The sequence below is a fragment of the Lampris incognitus genome, chromosome 2 (assembly GCF_029633865.1).
Source record: "Lampris incognitus isolate fLamInc1 chromosome 2, fLamInc1.hap2, whole genome shotgun sequence".
NCBI lineage: Eukaryota > Metazoa > Chordata > Actinopteri > Lampriformes > Lampridae > Lampris > Lampris incognitus.
This window is the reverse complement of record NC_079212.1, coordinates 54841001-54863544: the sequence shown is the minus strand read 5'-3', so window position 1 is coordinate 54863544 and position 22544 is coordinate 54841001. Positions and strand designations below refer to the sequence as shown.

General features: G+C 46.2%; 1 protein-coding gene across 1 annotated transcript in view; it reads right to left on the bottom strand.

The window, feature by feature from the left end:
• The window catches only part of tmco4 (transmembrane and coiled-coil domains 4), a 542127-nt gene that overhangs the window by 119443 nt on the left and 400140 nt on the right, over positions 1 to 22544 (bottom strand). The window contains 6 exon segments of the mRNA XM_056300060.1: positions 7715 to 7858; positions 17514 to 17611; positions 18538 to 18667; positions 21341 to 21368; positions 21573 to 21747; positions 21979 to 22120. Of these exon segments, the coding sequence (XP_056156035.1) occupies positions 7715 to 7858; positions 17514 to 17611; positions 18538 to 18667; positions 21341 to 21368; positions 21573 to 21747; positions 21979 to 22120 (717 nt within the window).

The following is a 22544-nucleotide window of genomic DNA, read 5'->3' as shown; positions in this document are numbered from 1 at the left end:
GATAAAGACACTGTATTTCATCATGTAATCTGGTGGGTGTCTATACCCACCCCAGGCCTGTGATAAAGACGCTGTATTTCATCATGTAATCTGGTGGGTGTCTATACCCACCCCAGGCCTGTTATAAAGACGCTGTATTTCATCATGTAATCTGGTGGGTGTCTATACCCACCCCAGGCCTGTGTTAAAGACACTGTATTTCATCATGTAATCTAGTGGGTGTCTATACCCACCCCAGGCCTGTGATAAAGACAATGTATTTCATCATGTATTCTGGTGGGTGTCTGTACCCACCCCAGGCCTGTGATAAAGACAATGTATTTCATCATGTATTCTGGTGGGTGTCTATACCCACCCCAGGCCTGTGATAAAGACACTGTATTTCATCACGTAATCTGGTGGGTGGCTATACCCATCCCAGGCCTGTGATAAAGATGCTGTATTTCATCATGTATTCCGGTGGGTGTCTATACCCACCCCAGGCCTGTGATAAAGACACTGTATTTTATCATCTAATCTGGTGGGTGTCTATACCCACCCCAGGCCTGTGTTAAAGAGGCTGTATTTCATCATGTATTCTGGTGGGTGGCTATACCCACCCCAGGCCTGTGATAAAGACGCTGTATTTTATCATGTATTCTGGTGGGTGTCTATACCCACCCTAGGCCTGTGTTAAAGAGGCCGTATTTAATCATGTATTCTGGTGGGTGTCTATACCCACCGCAGGCCTGTGATAAAGACGCTGTATGTCATTATGTATTCTGGTCGGTGTCTATATCCTCCCCAGGCCTGTGTTAGAGACACTGTATTTCATCATGTAATCTGGTAGGTGTCTATAACCACCCCAGACCTGTGATAAAGACACTGTATTTCATCATGCATTTTGGTGGGTCTATACCCACCCCAGGCCTGTGATAAAGACGCTGTATTTCATCATGTAATCTGGTGGGTGTCTATACCCACCCCAGGCCTGTGATAAAGACGCTGTATTTCATCATGTAATCTGGTGGGTGTCTATACCCACCCCAGGCATGTGATAAAGACACTGTATTTCATCATGTAATCTGGGGGGTGTCTATACCCACCCCAGGCCTGTGATAAAGACAATGTATTTCATCATGTATTCTGGTGGGTGTTTATACCCACCCCAGGCCTGTGATAAAGACACTGTATTTCATCATGTAATCTGGTGGGTGTCTATACCCTCCCCAGGCCTTTGTTAAAGACACTGTATTTCATCACGTAATCTGGTGGGTGGCTATACCCACCCCAGGCCTGTGATAAAGACGTTGTATTTCATCATGTATTCTGGTGGGTGTCTATACCCACCCCAGGCCTGTGATAAAGACACTGTATTTCATCATCTAATCTGGTGGGTGTCTATACCCACCCCAGGCCTGTGATAAAGACGCTGTATTTCATCATGTAATCTAGTGGGTGTCTATACCCACCCCATGCCTGTGATAAAGACACTGTATTTCATCATGTATTCTGGTGGGTGTCTATACCCACCCCAGGCCTGTGTTAAAGAGGCTGTATTTCATCATGTATTCCGGTGGGTGTCTATACCCACCCCAGGCCTGTGTTAAAGAGGCTGTATTTCATCATGTATTCTGGTGGGTGTCTATACCCACCCCAGGCCTGTGATAAAGACGCTGTATTTCATCATGTATTCTGGTGGGTGTCTATACCCACCCCAGGCCTGTGATAAAGACACTGTATTTCATCATGTAATCTGGTGGGTGTCTATACCCACCCTAGGCCTGTGTTAAAGAGGCCGTATTTAATCATGTATTCTGGTGGGTGGCTATACCCACCGCAGGCCTGTGATAAAGACGCTGTATGTCATTATGTATTCTGGTCGGTGTCTATATCCTCCCCAGGCCTGTGTTAAAGACACTGTATTTCATTATGTAATCTGGTGGGTGTCTATACCCACCCCAGGCCTGTGATAAAGACACTGTATTTCATCATGTAATCTCGTGGGTGTCTATACCCACCCCAGGCCTGTGATAAAGACACTGTATTTCATCATCTAATCTGGTGGGTGTCTATACCCACCCCAGGCCTGTGATAAAGACACTGTATTTCATCATGTAATCTGGTGGGTGTCTATACGCACCCTAGGCCTGTGTTAAAGAGGCCGTATTTAATCATGTATTCTGGTGAGTGGCTATACCCACCGCAGGCCTGTGATAAAGACGCTGTATGTCATTATGTATTCTGGTCGGTGTCTATATCCTCCCCAGGCCTGTGTTAAAGACACTGTATTTCATCATGTAATCTGGTGGGTGTCTATAACCACCCCAGACCTGTGATAAAGACACTGTATTTCATCATGTATTTTGGTGGGTGTCTATACCCACCCCAGGCCTGTGATAAAGACGCTGTATTTCATCATGTAATCTGGTGGGTGTCTATACCCACCCCAAGCCTGTGATAAAGACGCTGTATTTCATTATGTAATCTGGTGGGTGTCTATACCCACCCCAGGCCTGTGTTAAAAACACTGTATTTCATCATGTAATCTAGTGGGTGTCTATACCCACCCCAGGCCTGTGATAAAGACAATGTATTTCATCATGTATTCTGGTGGGTGTCTATACCCACCCCAGGCCTGTGATAAAGACACTGTATTTCATCATGTAATCTGGTGGGTGTCTTAACCCTCCCCAGGCCTGTGTTAAAGACACTGTATTTCATCACGTAATCTGGTGGGTGGCTATACCCACCCCAGGCCTGTGATAAAGACGTTGTATTTCATCATGTATTCTGGTGGGTGTCTATACCCACCCCAGGCCTGTGATAAAGACACTGTATTTCATCATCTAATCTGGTGGGTGTCTATACCCACCCCAGGCCTGTGATAAAGACGCTGTATTTCATCATGTATTCTGGTGGGTGGCTATACCCACCCAAGGCCTGTGATAAAGACGCTGTATTTCATCATGTATTCTGGTGGGTGTCTATACCCACCCCAGGCCTGCGATAAAGACGCTGTATTTCATCATGTATTTTGGTGGGTGTCTATACCCACCCCAGGCCTGTGATAAAGACGCTGTGTTTCATCATGTAATCTGGTGGGTGTCTATACCCATCCCAGACCTGTGTTAAAGAGGCTGTATTTCATCATGTATTCTGGTGGGTGTCCATACCCACCCCAGGCCTGTGATAAAGACACTGTATTTCATCATGTATTCTGGTGGGTGTCTATACCCACCCCAGGCCTGTGATAAAGACGCTGTGTTTCATCATGTAATCTAGTGGGTGTCTATACCCACCCCAGGCCTGTGATAAAGACAATGTATTTCATCATGTATTCTGGTGGGTGTCTATACCCACCCCAGGCCTGTGATAAAGACACTGTATTTCATCATGTAATCTGGTGGGTGTCTATACCCTCCCCAGGCCTTTGTTAAAGACACTGTATTTCATCACGTAATCTGGTGGTTGTCTATACCCACCCCAGGCCTGTGTTAAAGACAGTGTATTTCATCATGTATTCTGGTGGGTGTCTAAACCCACCCCAGGCCTGTGATAAAGACACTGTATTTCATCATCTAATCTGGTGGGTGTCTATACCCACCCCAGGCCTGTGATAAAGACACTGTATTTCATCATGTATTCTGGTGGGTGGCTATACCCACCCCAGGCCTGTGATAAAGACGCTGTATTTCATCATGTATTCTGGTGGGTGTCTATACCCACCCCAGGCCTGCGATAAAGACGCTGTATTTCATCATGTATTTTGGTGGGTGTCTATACCCACCCCAGGCCTGTGATAAAGACACTGTATTTCATCATGTATTCTGGTGGGTGGCTATACCCACCCCAGGCCTGTGATAAAGACGCTGTATTTCATCATGTATTCTGGTGGGTGTCTATACCCACCCCAGGCCTGTGATAAAGACGCTGTATTTCATCATGTATTCTGGTGGGTGTCTATACCGTCCCCAGGCCTGTGATAAAGACACTGTATTTCATCATGTATTCTGGTGGGTGTCTATACCCACCCCAGGCCTGTGTTGAAGAGGCTGTATTTCATCATGTATTCTGGTGGGTGTCTATACCCACCCCAGGCCTGTGTTAAAGAGGCTGTATTTCATCATGTATTCTGGTGGGTGTCTATACCCACCCCAGGCCTGTGATAAAGATGCTGTATTTCATCATGTATTCTGGTGGGTGTCTATACCCACCCCAGGCCTGTGATAAAGACACTGTATTTCATCATGTAATCTGGTGGGTGTCTATACCCACCCTAGGCCTGTGTTAAAGAGGCCGTATTTAATCATGTATTCTGGTGGGTGGCTATACCCACCGCAGGCCTGTGATAAAGACGCTGTATGTCATTATGTATTCTGGTCGGTGTCTATATCCTCCCCAGGCCTGTGTTAAAGACACTGTATTTCATCATGTAATCTGGTGGGTGTCTATAACCACCCCAGACCTGTGATAAAGACACTGTATTTCATCATGTAATCTGGTGGGTGTCTATACCCACCCCAGGCCTGTGATAAAGACGCTGTATTTCATCATGTAATCTGGTGGGTGTCTATACCCACCCCAGGCCTGTTATAAAGACGCTGTATTTCATCATGTAATCTGGTGGGTGTCTATACCCACCCCAGGCCTGTGTTAAAGACACTGTATTTCATCATGTAATCTAGTGGGTGTCTATACCCACCCCAGGCCTGTGATAAAGACAATGTATTTCATCATGTATTCTGGTGGGTGTCTGTACCCACCCCAGGCCTGTGATAAAGACAATGTATTTCATCATGTATTCTGGTGGGTGTCTATACCCACCCCAGGCCTGTGATAAAGACACTGTATTTCATCACGTAATCTGGTGGGTGGCTATACCCATCCCAGGCCTGTGATAAAGATGCTGTATTTCATCATGTATTCCGGTGGGTGTCTATACCCACCCCAGGCCTGTGATAAAGACACTGTATTTTATCATCTAATCTGGTGGGTGTCTATACCCACCCCAGGCCTGTGATAAAGACACTGTATTTCATCATGTATTCTGGTGGGTGGCTATACCCACCCCAGGCCTGTGATAAAGACGCTGTGTTTCATCATGTATTCTGGTGGGTGTCTATACCCACCCCAGGCCTGCGATAAAGACGCTGTATTTGATCATGTATTTTGGTGGGTGTCTATACCCACCCCAGGCCTGGGATAAAGACGCTGTATTTCATCATGTATTCTGGTGGGTGTCTATACCCACCCCAGGCCTGTGATAAAGACACTGTATTTCATCATGTATTCTGGTGGGTGTCTATACCCAACCCAGGCCTGTGTTAAAGAGGCTGTATTTCATCATGTATTCTGGTGGGTGTCTATACCCACCCCAGGCCTGTGATAAAGACGCTGTATTTCATCATGTATTCTGGTGGGTGTCTATACCCACCCCAGGCCTGTGATAAAGACGCTGTGTTTCATCATGTAATCTGGTGGGTGTCTATACCCACCCCAGACCTGTGTTAAAGAGGCTGTATTTCATCATGTATTCTGGTGGGTGTCCATACCCACCCCAGGCCTGTGATAAAGACACTGTATTTCATCATGTATTCTGGTGGGTGTCTATACCCACCCCAGGCCTGTGATAAAGACGCTGTGTTTCATCATGTAATCTGGTGGGTGTCTATACGCACCCCAGACCTGTGTTAAAGAGGCTGTATTTCATCATGTATTCTGGTGGGTGTCTATACCCACCCCAGGCCTGTGATAAAGACGCTGTGTTTCATCATGTAATCTGGTGGGTGTCTATACCCACCCCAGACCTGTGTTAAAGAGGCTGTATTTTATCATGTATTCTGGTGGGTGTCTATACCCACCCCAGGCCTGTGATAAAGACACTGTATTTCATCATTTAATCTGGTGGGTGTCTATACCCACCCCAGGCCTGTGATAAAGACGCTGTATTTCATTATATATTCTGGTGGGTGTCTATACCCACCCCAGGCCTGTGTTAAAGAGGCTGTATTTCATCATGTAATCTGGTGGGTGGCTATACCCACCCCAGGCCTGTGTTAAAGAGGCTGTATTTCATCATGTATTCTGGTGGGTGTCTATACCCACCCCAGGCCTGTGTTAGCGAAGCTGTATTTCATCATGTAATCTGGTGGGTGTCTATACCCACCCCAGGCCTGTGATAAAGACATTGTATTTCATCATGTATTCTGGTGGGTGTCTATATCCACCCCAGGCCTGTGATAAAGACACTGTATTTCATCATGTAATCTGGTGGGTGTCTATACCCACCCCAGGCCTGTGTTAAAGACACTGTATTTCATCATGTAATCTAGTGGGTGTCTATACCCACCCCAGGCCTGTGATAAAGACACTGTATTTCATCATGTATTCTGGTGGGTGTCTATATCCACCCAAGGCCTGTGATAAAGACACTGTATTTCATCATGTAATCTGGTGGGTGTCTATACCCACCCCAGGCCTGTGATAAAGACACTGTATTTCATCATGTATTCTGGTGGGTGGCTATACCCACCCCAGGCCTGTGATAAAGACGCTGTATTTCATCATGTATTCTGGTGGGTGTCTATACCCACCCCAGACCTGTGTTAAAGAGGCGTTAAAACACCTGCCTGATCACATTACAAACATGGAGCACAAATATCCAGACCCCATACTCATTATCCTTAGAGATTTTAACAGAGCAAACCTCAGCCACGACCTGCCAAAACACAGACAGCATGTTAAATGTCCCACCAGAGACAAAAACACTCTGGATCATTGCTGCACAATATTAAAGGACGCCTATCACTCTTCACTGCCACCCAGTCCCTTTCTTAACTCCTCCCTGAACTCAACATAACAGTTTTCCTTCTTCAACTTCCACCATTTGTTCCTCGGCTCTGCCTTCACTCTCTTCCTCTTCTTGGTCTCCAAAGTCATCCCACAGACCACCATCTTATGCTGCCTAGCTACGTTCTCCCCTGTCACCACCTTGCACTCTCCAATCCCTTTCAGATGGCGCCTTCTAGTACATGAGATATAGTCCACCTGTGTGCACTTTCCTCCACTCTTGTATGTCACCCTGTGTTCCTCCCTCTTCTTGAAATATGTATTCACCACAGCCATTTCCATCCTTTTCGCAAAATCCACCATCTGTCCTTCCACATCCTCTCCTTGACACCATACCTACCCATCACCTCCTCATCACCTCTGTTCCCTTCACCAACATGCCCACTGAAGTCCGCTCCAATCACCACTCTCTCCTCCTTGGGTACCCTCTGCACCACTTCATCCAACTCACTCCAGAATTCTTCTTTCTCGTCCATCTCACACCCAGCTTGCGGGGCATATGCGCTGATAACATTCATCATCACATCTTTGATTTCCAGCTTCATACTCATCACTCTGTCTGACACTCTCTTCACCTCCAGCATGCTCTTGACATACTCTTCCTTCAGAATTACCCCTAACCCATTTCTCCTCCCATTCATGCCATGGTAGAAGAGTTTGAACTCACCTCCACACTCCTACCCTTCCTCCTCTCTCCTGCCTCTGGATATGCCATCACCCTCTTCTCCTTCACCCAATGCATGCTCAATAATCCAGGTAAGAAAATCAAAGAACGTTGAATCGGTTTATCTAAGTGACCTCTTCAGATGAACCGATTCAACTTTCTTTGGTTTTGACAACAACTCATGCCATCACACACTCCTCTCTTGCCCAGTGTTCTTACCAGTCAGTCCGGTCCCTGCTGCTCCGAATAAGGAGGCCATGACTGCAATGCCAGTCGCTGAACCCAGAGCTGCTGCTCCTCCTGCCCCCAGCACAGCACTGGCACCAGCTACCATCAAAGGTGCTGCCAGCCCCCCCGTCACACCTGGCAAGCGTACAAAGTACAGTTGGTGCAGAAAACAAGCGACTTTACAGCAACACAAATGGTTAGTGTTGGTGTGAGACTACGGTTTAAGTTCAATTCAGTCTGCCTTATTCACCTCAGCGCCATGTTTGTTTGACTGATGTCATGAGGTGAATTAGACACGAAAGTGCCATAGACTCCAATGTTAAAACTCCGCTATAAAAATAAAATTTCAACAGTAGGATTAATCACAGTCAGAGCTGGAAACCATCTCAGTAGCTACAGTCAAGCATTTCCTGTGGCTAAGCTATGTTTTTATGTTTTCTTACCATTGTTTTATTGCTTTAGAATAAAACAATGGTAAGAAAATGTTTTCTTATCACCGTTTTATTGCTTTGGAATGAATGACCGTCAGTCAGCAGAGCACCCACTTCACCTTCATTCATTTTATATCATGGAAACGGCGATGGTTAAACACATTTGAAATCTTGCGTCTGCACCTGGGTGTTACACCAATCGGGGCGTACATGGATGACTTGACCACCATAGCAACAACGAAACCATACACCAGGCGCCTGCTGCAGAAACTCCAGGAAAACATCAAGTGGGCACGAATGGAGTTTAAACCAAGCAAATTCCGCAGCATCTCCATTGTTAAAGGCCAATTAACAGATGAACGGTTCTACATCAGTGATCAACCAGTCCCCACAGTCTGGGAGAAGCCTATCAAGAGCCTCGTACGGTGGTACAATGCAGACCTCAAAGACACCCAGCAACTGGAGCAACTTTGTCAGGATACAATCAGTGGCCTCAGGCAAATCAAATCAAATCAATTTTATTTGTACAGCCCAATATCACAAATTACAAATTTGTCCCAGTGGGCTTAACAGCAACACAACATCCTGTCCTTAGACCCTCTCATCGGATAAGGAACAACTCCCTAAAAAATCCCTTTAACAGGGAGAAAAAATAGGAAGAAACCTCAGGGAGAGCACCAGAGGAGGGATCTCTCTCCCAAGATGGACAGCGTGCAATGGATGTTGTGTTCACACAGTTTACATAATACAACATTGAAAGAGGATAACAGAATTGTAATGGACATAAAATTTATGAAGAACATCATGCACAGGATGCCAAGCAGTGTCCACGTGCCAACGGAACAGTCCAGGACCCAAGCCACGCGACCAGCATCATCATGTAATAAAAGAAAAACTTAGGTGAGGAGTGGAAGGGCAGGCAGCATCCAAATGGCGACCACCATCACCACGGAGACCTGGGGGGAGAACCGACTGCACATGCATGCAAGAGAGACTCACATGACACCATTCAAACACAGAGAAAGAGAAAGGAGAAGACATCATTCAGAGAGAGAGAAAAGACATGTTAGAGAAGAGAACAGTTTGTAATAGTCATTAGCCATAATCAATTAAGTCATCAATTCATCATAATCTATACTGTGTAATCTATACTCGATAATCTCGTCGGCAGAACAGTGGTTGGTAAATTAATTGAGACAGAAAACCAACCCGCCATCCAGTACAGGTTGTGAAGCACTCAACTTAAAGGCAACTAATTATAGGTTAAGGCAAAAAGATGAGTTTTAAGTTTGGATTTAAAGGACTCAACAGACTCTGATTGTCTGATGGCAGCAGGCAGGTTATTCCACAACAATGGAGCCCGATAGGAAAAGGCCCTGCCACCAGCTGACTTCTTTTTAACTTTGGGTACACACAGGAGCCCTGTATTTTGAGAACGAAGTGCTCGAGATGGCATGTAAGGTTTAAGGAGATCAGACAGGTAGGATGGGGCAAGCCCATTTAGGATTTTATAAGTCAGCAGAAACACCTTGTATTCTGATCTAACATGGATAGGAAGCCAATGAAGGGAGGCAAGAATTGGCGTAATATGGTCAAATTTCCTCGTTTTAGTTAGGATTCTAGCAGCAGCATTCTGAACCATCTGAAGACTTTTAGTACTAGAATGTGGCAGACCTGGGAACAGAACATTACAGTAATCAAGTCTGGATGAGACAAATGCATGTATTGGAGTCTCTGCGTCAGACATGGAGAGAAAAGACTGAATTTTAGCTATGTTACGTAAGTGAAAAAAGGCAGTCTTGGTGATTTCTTTAATGTGCTTATCAAAGGAAAGGCTGGGATCAAACGTAACACCAAGATTTTTGGCTGCCACACTTTGTGAAACCACAGAGTTGTCGATTGTTATCGTTACTTGATCAAATTGGTGTCTGTGTCTAGCAGGGCCAATGACCAGCATCTCGGTTTTATCTGAATTTAAAAGTAGAAAGTTAAGTGACATCCAGTTTTTCACAGTAGCCAAGCAGGCCTCTAAGTTAGTGATTTGAGTATGATCATCAGCCTTTATAGGTACATACAACTGAGTATCATCAGCATAGCAATGGAAATTTATTCCATAACTGTGTATAATTTGGCCAAGAGGTGTAATGTAAAGAGAGAAAAGTAGAGGGCAAAATACTGAGCCCTGAGGCACACCATATTTAATGTCAGAAAATGTTGATATAATATTATTATAGCAGACACAATGTGTTCTTCCAGATAGGTAGGACTTAAGCCAAGAGAGAGCTAAGCCAGAGACACCAAAATTACAATTTAATCTATCTAAAAGTGTACAGTGATCAATAGTGTCAAAGGCTGCACTGAGGTCCAGTAGTAGAAGCACAGAAGTGGAATCAGAGTCGATCGCCAGTAGAAGATCATTTACCACTCTGGTCAGAGCAGTTTTAGTGGAGTGACAGGGCCTGAAAGCCGACTGAAAAGGTTCATATAGATCGTTTTCTTTTATATGGGTCGGAAGTTGTTGATACACAACTCTCTCTAGTACTTTAGAGAAGAATGGAAGATTAGAGACTGGCCGATAGTTATTAAGAGACCCTGGATCGAGGTGCGTTTTTTTAAGTAGAGGTGTAACCACAGCTGTCTTAAAACTGCTGGGAACAATGCCAGTAGTAAGAGATAAATTAATGATGTCTAGCATTGTAGGTCCAACAAAAGGCCAGAGGTCTTTAAAAAGTTTTGCTGGTAAGAGATCAAGTAGGCAAGCAGTTGGTTTAGAAGCTGACACGAACTTAGTCAAAGTATCAAGTGAGATAGTCTCAAAAGCTGTAATAACTGGAACTGTCAGTGACCCATTGTGTAGATATGAATTTAGTAAGACAGGATCTGCAGGAGTAGATGGAGTTGAAGAACTAATTTTGTTTAAGATCTCATGAACCTTATTGCAGAAAAAAATCTAGAAATTCATGGGCTGTGAATGGTGAGCAGCTAATAGACGACTGCTTTTTAGTAAGTTTAGATACAGTGTCAAAGAGAAATCTGGGGTTATGTTTATTAATATTTATTAAGTGAGAGAGATACGATGTTTTTGCAGTAGATAAATCACGCTTGTATTTCAATAAACACTCGTGCCATGATAGGTAAAAAGCTTCCAATTTTGATTTTCGCCATTTACGTTCCAGTCTCCTGCAGGTCCGCTTAAGAGCACGTGTCTCATCATTAAACCAGGGTGTAGGCCTCTTTAGTCGCCTAGCTCTGGTAGTGAGAGGTGCAACTGAATCGAGGAGACTAGAGAGGGCCACATTTAAGTCACTAGTGAAATTTTTAACAGAGTCATTTACCACAGTGAAAGGAGCCAAGACTTCAGGCAGCTGCTGGCCAAATGCAGCTACAGTGGAGGGACCGATATGGCGAGTGGCAATTACATCTGTGCTGACATTAACTGGACAGGCCAATAAAGCTTCAAATTTGATGAGAAAATGATCAGACTCAGCAGATGTGGTTGGTAAGACATTCAGATCAGAAACAGCTATTCCTTTAGATAAAACCAAATCAAGGGTGTTACCACTGCAATGAGTCGACTCTTGAACAAACTGAGTGAACCCAAAAGTATCAACTAGTGCCAGAAAGGCTTTACTTAGAGGATCAGCAGCCTTATTCAGATGAATATTGAAATCACCTAGAATTAGAATCTCATCAGAGTGAGTAACAAGGCCTGAGACAAATTCTTCAAGAAATAAGGAGTAACAGCCAGGAGGCCGGTAGAGTATCACAGTTTGGACTGAGCCAAGTCTAGTCATGGCTGAGGGAGATGGGCCAAGAACAAGAGACTCAAAAGACTGGAATTTAGATTCAAGTCTAGAAGTCAGATTGAAAATAGATTTACATATTAAGGCAACACCCCCGCCTTGTTTATTTGGCCGAGCTACATGGGCATAAGTATAGTCAGGTGGGGAAGCTTCATTTAAGGGAAGGAAAACATTTGGTTTCAGCCATGTTTCACATAACCCAATCACATCAAAACTATGTTCAAGAATCAGATCATTTATTAGTAAGGCTTTGGTAGACAGTGATCTGATATTTATGAAACCAAATTTAAGCATCTTGTGGAAGTGATCAGTAGTAGGCAGAGCTTTAGAGCTACTAATAGGTGAAAGATTAATTGGAATTAGACACCTTGTTGAGAGTTTTGGCCACCAACGCTTTGGACGATATGTGGTCACATTCTTGATAACATTAGCTGTTTGGTTTTGTAGATTATTAGGTACTTTGTTGCACATCTCACCACTAACAGTGGTAGGAATAATTACTAGATTATTGTGATTCACACATTTAGGAGAGGAGAGCTTGGGAGCAATACAGCAGGGTAGGGAGACAGTCTCAATGTTATAGACCAAGCTATCAGGCTGATAATGTACACTATGAGAAATTCCCTGACTAATCATATTAATTAAACTACTTGACTCCACATCCGCACTAGATTTAAACCTAGCAGGCTCTCTAATCACCTGCAACCTGCTGAATGATAAGTCCCTAGGGTCAAACTAAACGTAAACAGCTATCTATATTGCTAGACAAAAGAGCGGCGCCATCCCCAGTAGGGTGAATGCCGTCCGCTTTCAGCCGGTAAGGGCGGCCCTAGAAAGGTCAGTTATCAACGAAGCCGAATCCCTGCTCATTACAGTAACGAGCCAGCCAGCAGTTCATTGAGGTGAGCCCACTGTACATCTCATCATTACCCCTCACAGGTAAGGGACCAGAGACAATTAATCGATGCCGACACATCTTTCTGGCAAACTCAAGCATTCTGACTAGGCTGGCTTTTGTGATCTCTTATTGCTTCCTCGTTGCATTATTGGTGCCGACATGAATAACAATGTTGCTGAAAGTGCCTGGGTTCCATGACTCTCCCTCCGTGATGCCAGCACCCAAAGATTAGCCTCTATGTCGGAGACTCTGGCCCCGGGTAAACAGTGTACCAAGGCTGGCGAAGCTAATCTAACATTGCGGGCAATGGAGTCTCCTATCACTAGCGTGCGTTGCTTTACTCTGTCGACAGAAGTGGGAGACGCATGATGGCTGGTAGGACTACCAACAGGGCTGGTGAGTGGAGAAAACCGGTTTGCAGTTGGGAGAGGTGGCTGCAGACCAGGCCACACGATCGATGGCTTGCTCTTTCGAGCCTTCCCACGCCGGTAAACAGAGACAAACTCCGCCGCATCTGCCGAGGAAGCTGAGCTAGTGCTAACAATAGCAGGCCTGCTGTCAGGCCCGGGGCTACTGAGCTAGTGCTAACAATAGCAGGTCTGCTGTCAGGCCCGGGGCTACTGAGCTAGTGCTAACAATAGCAGGCCTGCTGTCAGGCCCGGGGCTACTGAGCTAGTGCTAACAATAGCAGGCCTGCTGTCAGGCCCGGGGCTACTGAGCTAGTGCTAACAATAGCAGGTCTGCTGTCAGGCCCGGGGCTACTGAGCTAGTGCTAACAATAGCAGGTCTGCTGTCAGGCCCGGGGCTAAGGCTATCTGGAGTGCCCGTCACATCTAACGTAATCCTAGCCGAAAGCAGCTGCTCTAACTCATGGACACGTCTCTCTAGTAGAGACAACCTGTCTGGAACTACGGAGCAGTCACCACACACCATCGTTTTAACGAGGCTGCTTTGACTGCGAATGTAATAGAGCTAACTGCTAAGCTAGGCTAAGCTCAAAGCTAGTAACAAACTGGGAACAGGAAGCTATCTACTAAACACAAGATTCGTATTAGAAAGAAACTAGATAATCTAGCAATTAGTGAACTAAGCGGAGAAAATAGCTAAATCAGAACAAAATGAGGAGGTTAGGGCAGAATATAAAGAACTAATAAAATAAAAATAAAAGTTGTCGATCTCACGAAGCCGCCGCTCACGAAGGCGGAAGCTGAAGCAGCTGGCAGTGATCAGTGATCAAATCAACGATACTGCGCTGCCCAGGAAGTTGAGGCTCCGGTGCTTTCAGTTTGTGCTGCTACCCCGACTCATGTGGCCAATAACCATGTACAAGGTCTCACTATCTCATGCCAATCGCTTGGAGAGGCTAGTGAACTTGCAGGTGAGAAAGTGGCTCAGACTGCCAAAGTGCCTCAGCAGTGTTGGACTCTACGCTAATGGAGCCCTCGCACTGCCAATTTCCAGCCTGGTTGAGGAATTCAAATGGGCCAAAGTGAGGCTGGATATGTCCCTCACAGAATCCCGAGACCCAGTAGTGAGAGGAGCTGCTCCAAACCTAGCGACAGGGAAGAAATGGACCCCAGCTGCAGCTGTACTGGAGGCAAAATCTGCCCTCCGCCACCGAGACGTAGTAGGCCATGTTCAACAAGGCAGAGGCGGCCTTGGCCTGGGAACAAAAACACCTACCTAGCAAAAGGCGACTACTACCGAACGGTGAACTATGGTGGTACAGGAGGTTCATCGACAGGAAGAAGCAGCCAGATGTCCTAAAGCCATAGCACAAGCCAAACAGGGCAGCTGGATGAGGTGGGAGGGTGTTGAAAAGAGGAAACTTACATGGAGTGAGCTCTGGAGCATGGAATCAAACAGGCTGAGTTTCATCATCAAAGCCACATATGATGTCCTGCCCTCTCCCACAAATCTAAATCTTTGGCTTGGAGAGAATCCATCTTGCTCCCTGTGTACAGCCCCAGCAACCCTCAAGCACATCTTGGTTGGCTACAAGACCAGCCTCACCCAAGGCAGATACACCTGGCAACACAATCAGATGCTCGCTCAGGTGCTTAGCAGCTGAACTCGAGCATAAGAAGGTTTCCATCAATGTCCAACCCTTCAACAACCAGGAAAGGCCCCGGAGTTTTCCAGCTTTCGTTCAGGAGGGGGATAAACTGAAGGCCAACCCTTCACTTCCCGACTTAGGCTCACTAAACTCAGACAGGGATTAAGAAATGCGGGTGGACTTAGGCCAGAAGCTCATCTTCCCGACAGAGATCGCAACAACCACCTTGCAACCAGACCTCATCCTCTGGTCCAATTCTTGCCAGCTTGCTTACATCATCGAGCTGACAGTCCCCTGGGAGGATGCAGTCGATGAAGCGTACGAGCGTAAGAGGCTGTGGTACGCCAGCCTAGCAGCCGAAGCAGAGGACAGAGGCTGGAAGGTGAAGGTGCGCCCTGTGGAGGTGGGTTGTAGGGGCTTTGTTGCCAGCTCCACAGCAAAACTCCTGAGGGAACTAGGAGTCAGGGGGCAGGCCCACAGGAGAGTGATCAAAGAGCTAGCCGACACTGCTGAGAGGACTAGCCACTGGATCTGGACCAAAAGGAGAGACGCCGTCTGGGCTGCCAGGGTGAACAGCTAACCACAGGTCACACACCCAGGACCAATCAACCTGTGGTGGGCCTGCCTCAGCGGAGGGTGTCTTGTGATAAAAGGCCAAAACACCCTGTGATGCTGAGGTACACAACTGATGATGTGTCCTGGTGGTAGCAATGTCACCTTGGCAGCCATCTGCAGTGTATTTCCCACCGAAACTGTTGCAGTGCAAACACTAGGGATTTTAACAACCAGTCCTTTTTTGAATCTTATAATAAGAGCTTTGGAATTAAGATCGCCTGATCTCTCTGTCATTTTATTCAATACTACTCTTGAAGTAATATTTTTACAGCGGAGTTTTAATTTTGGAGTCTATGGCACTTCTGCATCTAATACCCTCATGACATCAGCCAACTGAACATGGTGCCGAGGTGAATAAGGTGAATTAACAACGACTTCTTACTTTCATGCAGTAAAGTAAGGCAGCGGTTTTCAGTTTGGTCCTCAGCGACCCACCGCACTACTGCTGTCTATGCTGCCAGGTCGTTCAACACACTCATCTTTTGTATTAGGTATTCAACCAACAAAACACATTTCCCCCCCATTTTCTCCCCAACTGTACTTGGCCAGTCACTCTGCTCTCTGAGCTGTCCCGGTTGCTGCTCCACCCCCTCCGCCGACCCAGGGAGGGCTGCAGACTACCACATGCCTCCTCCCATACATGTGGAGTCACCAGCTGCTTCTTTTCCCCTGACAGTGAGGAGTTTCACCAGGGGGACATAGCGCGTGGGAGGATCATGCTATCCCCCCCCCCGAACACGCACCCAACTAACGAGAGAAGGCGTTAGTGCAGCGACCAGGACACATACCCACATCTGGCTTCCCACCCGCAGACATGGCCAATTGTGTCTGTAGGGATGCCCGACCAAGCCGGAGGCAACACGGGGATTCAAACCGGCGATCCCCGTGTTGGTAGGCAACGGGACAGTCTGTTACACTTCCCAGACGCCCCCAAACACATTTTTTGACCTGGAACCTGGAACAATAGGTGAATGTGACTAACTACTTGGCAGAATAGAAAACCAACAGTAAAGTGGGTCCCTGAGGATCGGATGAAAAACAACTGGATGAAAGAACAGAATTAAAAGAAGTCAGTCAACTGACGGTGTCACCCTGACAACCTTACTGACACATGCTGGCTGGTATATCATAGTGTGTTGGTGTATTCAGCTCATTTAATCAGGGAATTCAGTCAGGCAATGATGCTTAACTAGACTAGCCACTGCTGGTGAACAGATTACATATTCAGAAGAAGACCTGCATCACAGACCTGGGATGGGACGATATAGGATTTTAATCACAGGTCGCAATAAAAAAAAAAGAGAAAATCTCACGAAAAGTTGATCGTGGTAAATTTCCATCATCGGAATAATCGTAAATGTGAATATCCTCACATGAGTGACTTGAAAGGCTCTTGCTCTCTGCACTGCATGCTGGGAGTTACATGCTACAGAGGGACATTTGGAGTGCCCTACTTAGCTTGCTGCCATCGTGACCCAATCCCAGAGAAGCGGCTGAAGATGAATGAATGAATGAATGAATGAATGAATGAATGAATGAATCGTTGGTTGGCCCACCAATTGTGTCACTTCAGTAATGTCATTGGTCGCCACTAGCTGGAACCATTGTTGGTTTCCTGATCCAGCGGGCAAAGCGTGTCAAACTAATCACTCACTCACTCTATGGTCACTCAATCAGTCATGGACATTTGCGTTTGTAGGGCTGGCCCCGCTGGCGGGTCCAGCCAAAAAGATGTGTGTCCTGTCTGTGATGCAATAAAAATATTTGTTTCCTAACAAAATGTGAGGTAAAGTGATTCCAGCATGTTTTAGTGCCATTTTAGGAGTTTTAAGCATATTTTGATGATTATCGGGATAATATCATGAATCAACTTTATTTTGGCCAGGATAATCTTGACATGAACTTTTCATATCATCCCATCCCTACTACAGACATCCAAGTAAATGTATCGACAGTAAAGATCAGCAGCTAAAACACTAATACCAACCTATCACAGTTCCCCCGCCGAGAGTGGCTAAACCAACGAGGAGGTAGCGTCGTAATTTTCGCCCTCTCTCCTTCCTCACCCGCAGAGATGACTCCTCTCTGATAGATGAAGAGCAGACAGAACATCTGATAAATTCCTTGGCTCGAAAAGGAATCTTTCCAAGTGGAGGACAGAATAAAAAAGTTAAACAACTGAAGCAGCCTTGAAGTGCCGCATCACATGCTGGAGGAGACTGCTGTTGACAGAAAGGGAATCTGTGACGAAAAACATTCCTCTAAAGAACTGCACAAATGACTACACAAACACACAGAGACACTCCGACAATCAACATATATGCTTTCAATCCAGCCCTCAATTGTAGGCAGTTACATAAAGAAACACGTATTATGGGTGTCTGGGTGGTGTGGCGGTCTAGTCCGTTGTTTACCAACACGGGAATCGCCGGATCGAATCCCCGTGTTACCTCCGGCTTGGTCGGGTGTCCCTACAGACATAATTGGCCGTGTATGCGGGTGGGTAGACGGATGTGGGCATGTGTCCTGGTGGTTGCAATAGCGCCTCCTCTAGTCAGTCGGGGGGGGGGATAGCATGACCCTCCCACGCGCCTCGTCCCCCCTGGTGAAACTCCTCACTGTCAGGGGAAAAGAAGCGGCTGGTGACTCCACATGTATGGGAGGAGGCAAGTGGTAGTCTGCAGCCCTTCCCGGATCAGCAGAGGGGATGGAGCAGCGACCGGGACGGCTCGGGGGAGTGGGGTAGTTGGCCAAGTACGATTGGGGAGAAAAAGGGAGAAAAAAATTCATCCAAAAAAAGAGAAGAAAGGAAACATGTATCATGCAACAATCAATGCAAGATTTTCTATTTCACAAAATAACACTTACTGGCTCTTCATACCGCTTCCATTCCCCTCTCATAAACTTCACTCTCCCCATCCCTGACATCCAAATATTTTCACCTCCTGTCTTGTTCTCTCACTCACAGTGCCTTTCATCCTTTCACACCATCCATGTAAAGAGTAGCTTACTCGCTCTCCTCTTCTGGTTCCCCCAGCTTCTCTCCCAGCGTTTCCTCAAACTCCTCCTGCTGCTGAGGAGCAACTCGGAGCAGACAGCTGACATGGCGGATAAGAACCCTTGCTCTGGCATCGTACTGGCCTGAATACACACGAGAGCACAACAAAATATCTGAGGTTGCAGCCCAGTGGTTCTCCAACTATATACAGGGATGTACCCTGTGAGATACAAGCCCACCTCAACTCCCAAACAAACACCACTTTTGATACAATCCTATCAGAACAAGTTCCTATAGAAGCACAAAGTCAAGAAGAAATTCGATTAGAAAACGAGATTGTAAATATTAAGTAAGCATTTATAAAAAAAAACGATTTTAAATCAAGGCAACAGACTTCCTGATCAGAACTGAGTTGGCCTAAAGGGTCTAGGACAAAGCAAGTACATCAATTAAAAGAGAAAAGTGAAAGAAGTGTGAAATAATGTCATATTATTGGCCTATAATTTACAGTCTGGAATAATTATTTTAAAAAGAAAAGAGCTGGCAGAACAATGGTGTGGGTTTGGAGAGAGATGGTAGAAGGTTGGTGTGGGTTTGGAGAGAGCTGGTAGATGTCCCACCTTCTAAACAACACACACAACCTGGCCACCTGCAGGTGTCCCACCTTCTAAACAACACACACAACCTGGCCACCTGCAGGTGTCCCACCTTATATACAATACACACAACCTGGCCACCTGCAGGTGTCCCACCTTATAAACAATACACTCAACCTGGCCACCTGCAGGTGTCCCACCTTATAAATAATACACAAAACCTGGCCACCTGCAGGTGTTCCGCCTTATAAACAATACTCTCAACCTGGCCACCTGCAGGTGTCCCGCCTTATAAACAATACACTCAACCTGGCCACCTGCAGGTGTAACACCTTATAAACAATACACTCAACCTGGCCACCTGCAGGTGTCCCGACTTATAACCAATACACTCAACCTGGCCACCTGCAGGTGTCCCGCCTTATAAACAATACACACAACCAGGCCACCTGCAGGTGTCCCACCTTATAAATAATACACAAAACCTGGCCACCTGCAGGTGTCCCACCTTATAAACAATACACTCAACCTGGCCACCTGCAGGTGTCCCACCTTATAAACAATACACACAACCTGGCCACCTGCAGGTGTCCCACCTTATAAACAATACACTCAACCTGGCCACCTGCAGGTGTCCCACCTTATAAACAATACACTCAACCTGGCCACCTGCAGGTGTCCCACCTTATAAACAATACACACAACCTGGCCACCTGCAGGTGTCCCACCTTATAAACAATACACTGAACCTGGCCACCTGCAGGTGTCCCACCTTATAAACAATACACTCAACCTGGCCACCTGCAGGTGTCCCACCTTATAAATAATACACAAAACCTGGCCACCTGCAGGTGTCCCACCTTATAAACAATACACTCAACCTGGCCACCTGCAGGTGTTCCACCTTATAAACAATTCACTCAACCTGGCCACCTGCAGGTGTCCCACCTTATAAATAATACACTCAACCTGGCCACCTGCAGGTGTCCCACCTTATAAACAATACACTCAACCTGGCCACCTGCAAGTGTCCCACCTTATAAACAATACACTCAACCTGGCCACCTCCAGGTGTCCCACCTTATAAAAAATACACACAACCTGGCCACCTCCAGGTGTCCCACCTTATAAATAATACACTCAACCTGGTCACCTGCAGGTGTCTCACCTTATAAACAATACACTCAACCTAACCACCTGCAGGTGTCCCACCTTATAAACAATACATTGGCATCACGACCCAAACAGGTGATCGGTTTCTAAGATGTATTTTAATAATCCCCAGGGGGAAATTCACCCCCTGCATTTAACCCATCTTTTTTTACTTTTCTGTATATACCTGTACGTGTATGTTGTTTATATTTCTGTATCTGCATCTTGAGCAGCACTTTGTAACTTTGTTTAAAAAGTTACTACATATATAAACTCTTGTTTACTTACACACTGTAACCAGGAGCAGTGGGCAGCTGCCATGCAGCACCCGGGGACCAACCCCAGTTCTTCTTGCCATGCTTTGCTCAGGGGCACAGACAGGAGCATTAACTCTAACATTGGGGGGCGTCAGGGTAGCGCAGCGATCTGGTTCGAATACCCCTGTTACCTCCGACTTGGTCAGACGTCCCTACAGACACAATTGGCCATGTCTGCGGGTGAGAAGCCAGATGTGTGTATGTGTCCTGTCGCTGTACTAGCGCCTCCTCTGGTCAGCCGGGGCACCTGTTTGGGGGGAATAGCGTGATCCTCCCACGTGCTACTTCCCCCTGGTGAAACTCCTCACTGTCGGGTGAAAAGAAGCGGCTGGTGACTCCACATGTATGGGAGGAGGCATGTGGGAGTCTGCAGCCCTCCCTGGATTGGCAGAGGGGGTGGAGCAGATGGCCCAGAAGAGTGGGGTAATTGGCCAAGTAAAATTGGAAGAAAAAGGGGGGGGGGACCCTAACATGCATGTCTTCTTGATGGCAGGCAACGGAATAGACCGCCACGCTACCTGGACGCCCAAGTCAGTACATTTTTCTGAATACAAACATATTTTAGGAATCAAAGTGCTGAAACCAATCGGTTATCTAATTTTTGTAAGTTTGACAGTGTTCGGTTTTATGTCATTTGAATATGAATATAGTAGATGTTGTGGCAGCAGACATCAGTAGTAAGGCTGTACAATGGCTTATAAAATCTATAAAAACCTGGCCTTCTGGTATTAGTCGTAATAGGGATTCTTACCATCTTTGATAGAAAAACACACCAAGTCCTGTAATGCAGAAAAGAGCCAATGACAATGTTTACATTTCGCACACATGAGACAAATGTGAGCATCCAGCTGTTTCTTCCACTACACATTCAACAACATAACGTGTTCTCTAAACATACTCAGCTGTGCAGCAGGACAATCAAACCACATCCATGAATAACTTCCTGCTTTCTACTACCTCATTTCCATGGAGAACATAGCCACCTGCATGATGGGTGCAGCTCCAGCCACCAGCAGTGGTTCTGCCTGGAGGATGGAGAGGAAGGTCTCAGAGCCGTCACATCCCACGCCTGAAGAAAAGGCCCCCATCACGGACATCACTGACTGGTCCAGACCCAGCCAGTGCACCAGGCCTTCTAGGAACTGCTCCCGAAACGCCCTGGAAAACATTTCTTTTTCTCAACCCAGAGGTTATGAGAGACTATGACGAGTAACCGAACATCTATTTCATCCGTCTGGCAGAAGCTGGAGAGAGCTTCCCTGGTTTCAGAGAGGAACAACTATCATAAGCACCGTCAGAGGTGGGGAATGCTATTACAAAAGGAAGGACATCCATGAATTAACAATTACAAAACGCTCTGATAGAGTGATGATCTTCTGGGTCTGATACCTGTTGGCAGGCCCTGTAAACATCTGTCCCAGGCACACGCCACAAAGCCCCACGTAAGCAAAACGTCCTGGTTCTGTAAGCTGCCTGCCAATCATTTCCTCCTTGCTGGGGTTGGACGGCGTAGCGTCGACCCCCCCTGGGCCTGAGGTGAGAAAGACACACAGTGAGAACAGGTGACCTTGACTGACACATGCATTACCTCCCCACAGTGGTCACACAGCTCCACTTTTTTAGTTTCTCCTCCCTTCACAAACAATACTTTCAAAAAATGTATGAAGGAAGCCGAAGCATTGTCTTACTTAAGCTATTGGTTTTTACTGATTGGTTGTTGACGACACTGCATTTAGGCATGGCTACTGCACATTCTCAGTCAGGACGTGCACATTTGAGAAATCTGACACGTGAATTTGAATCAGAGTGAAATACACTGACTTGGTTTGCATTCAATTGTTTCTCTTTTGTGGATTTACGTCACTGAAACGCAGTCAGGACTCATCCATCCATCATCCAAACCATCCATCCATCACCCAAACCATCCATCCATCATCAAAACCATCTAGCCATCA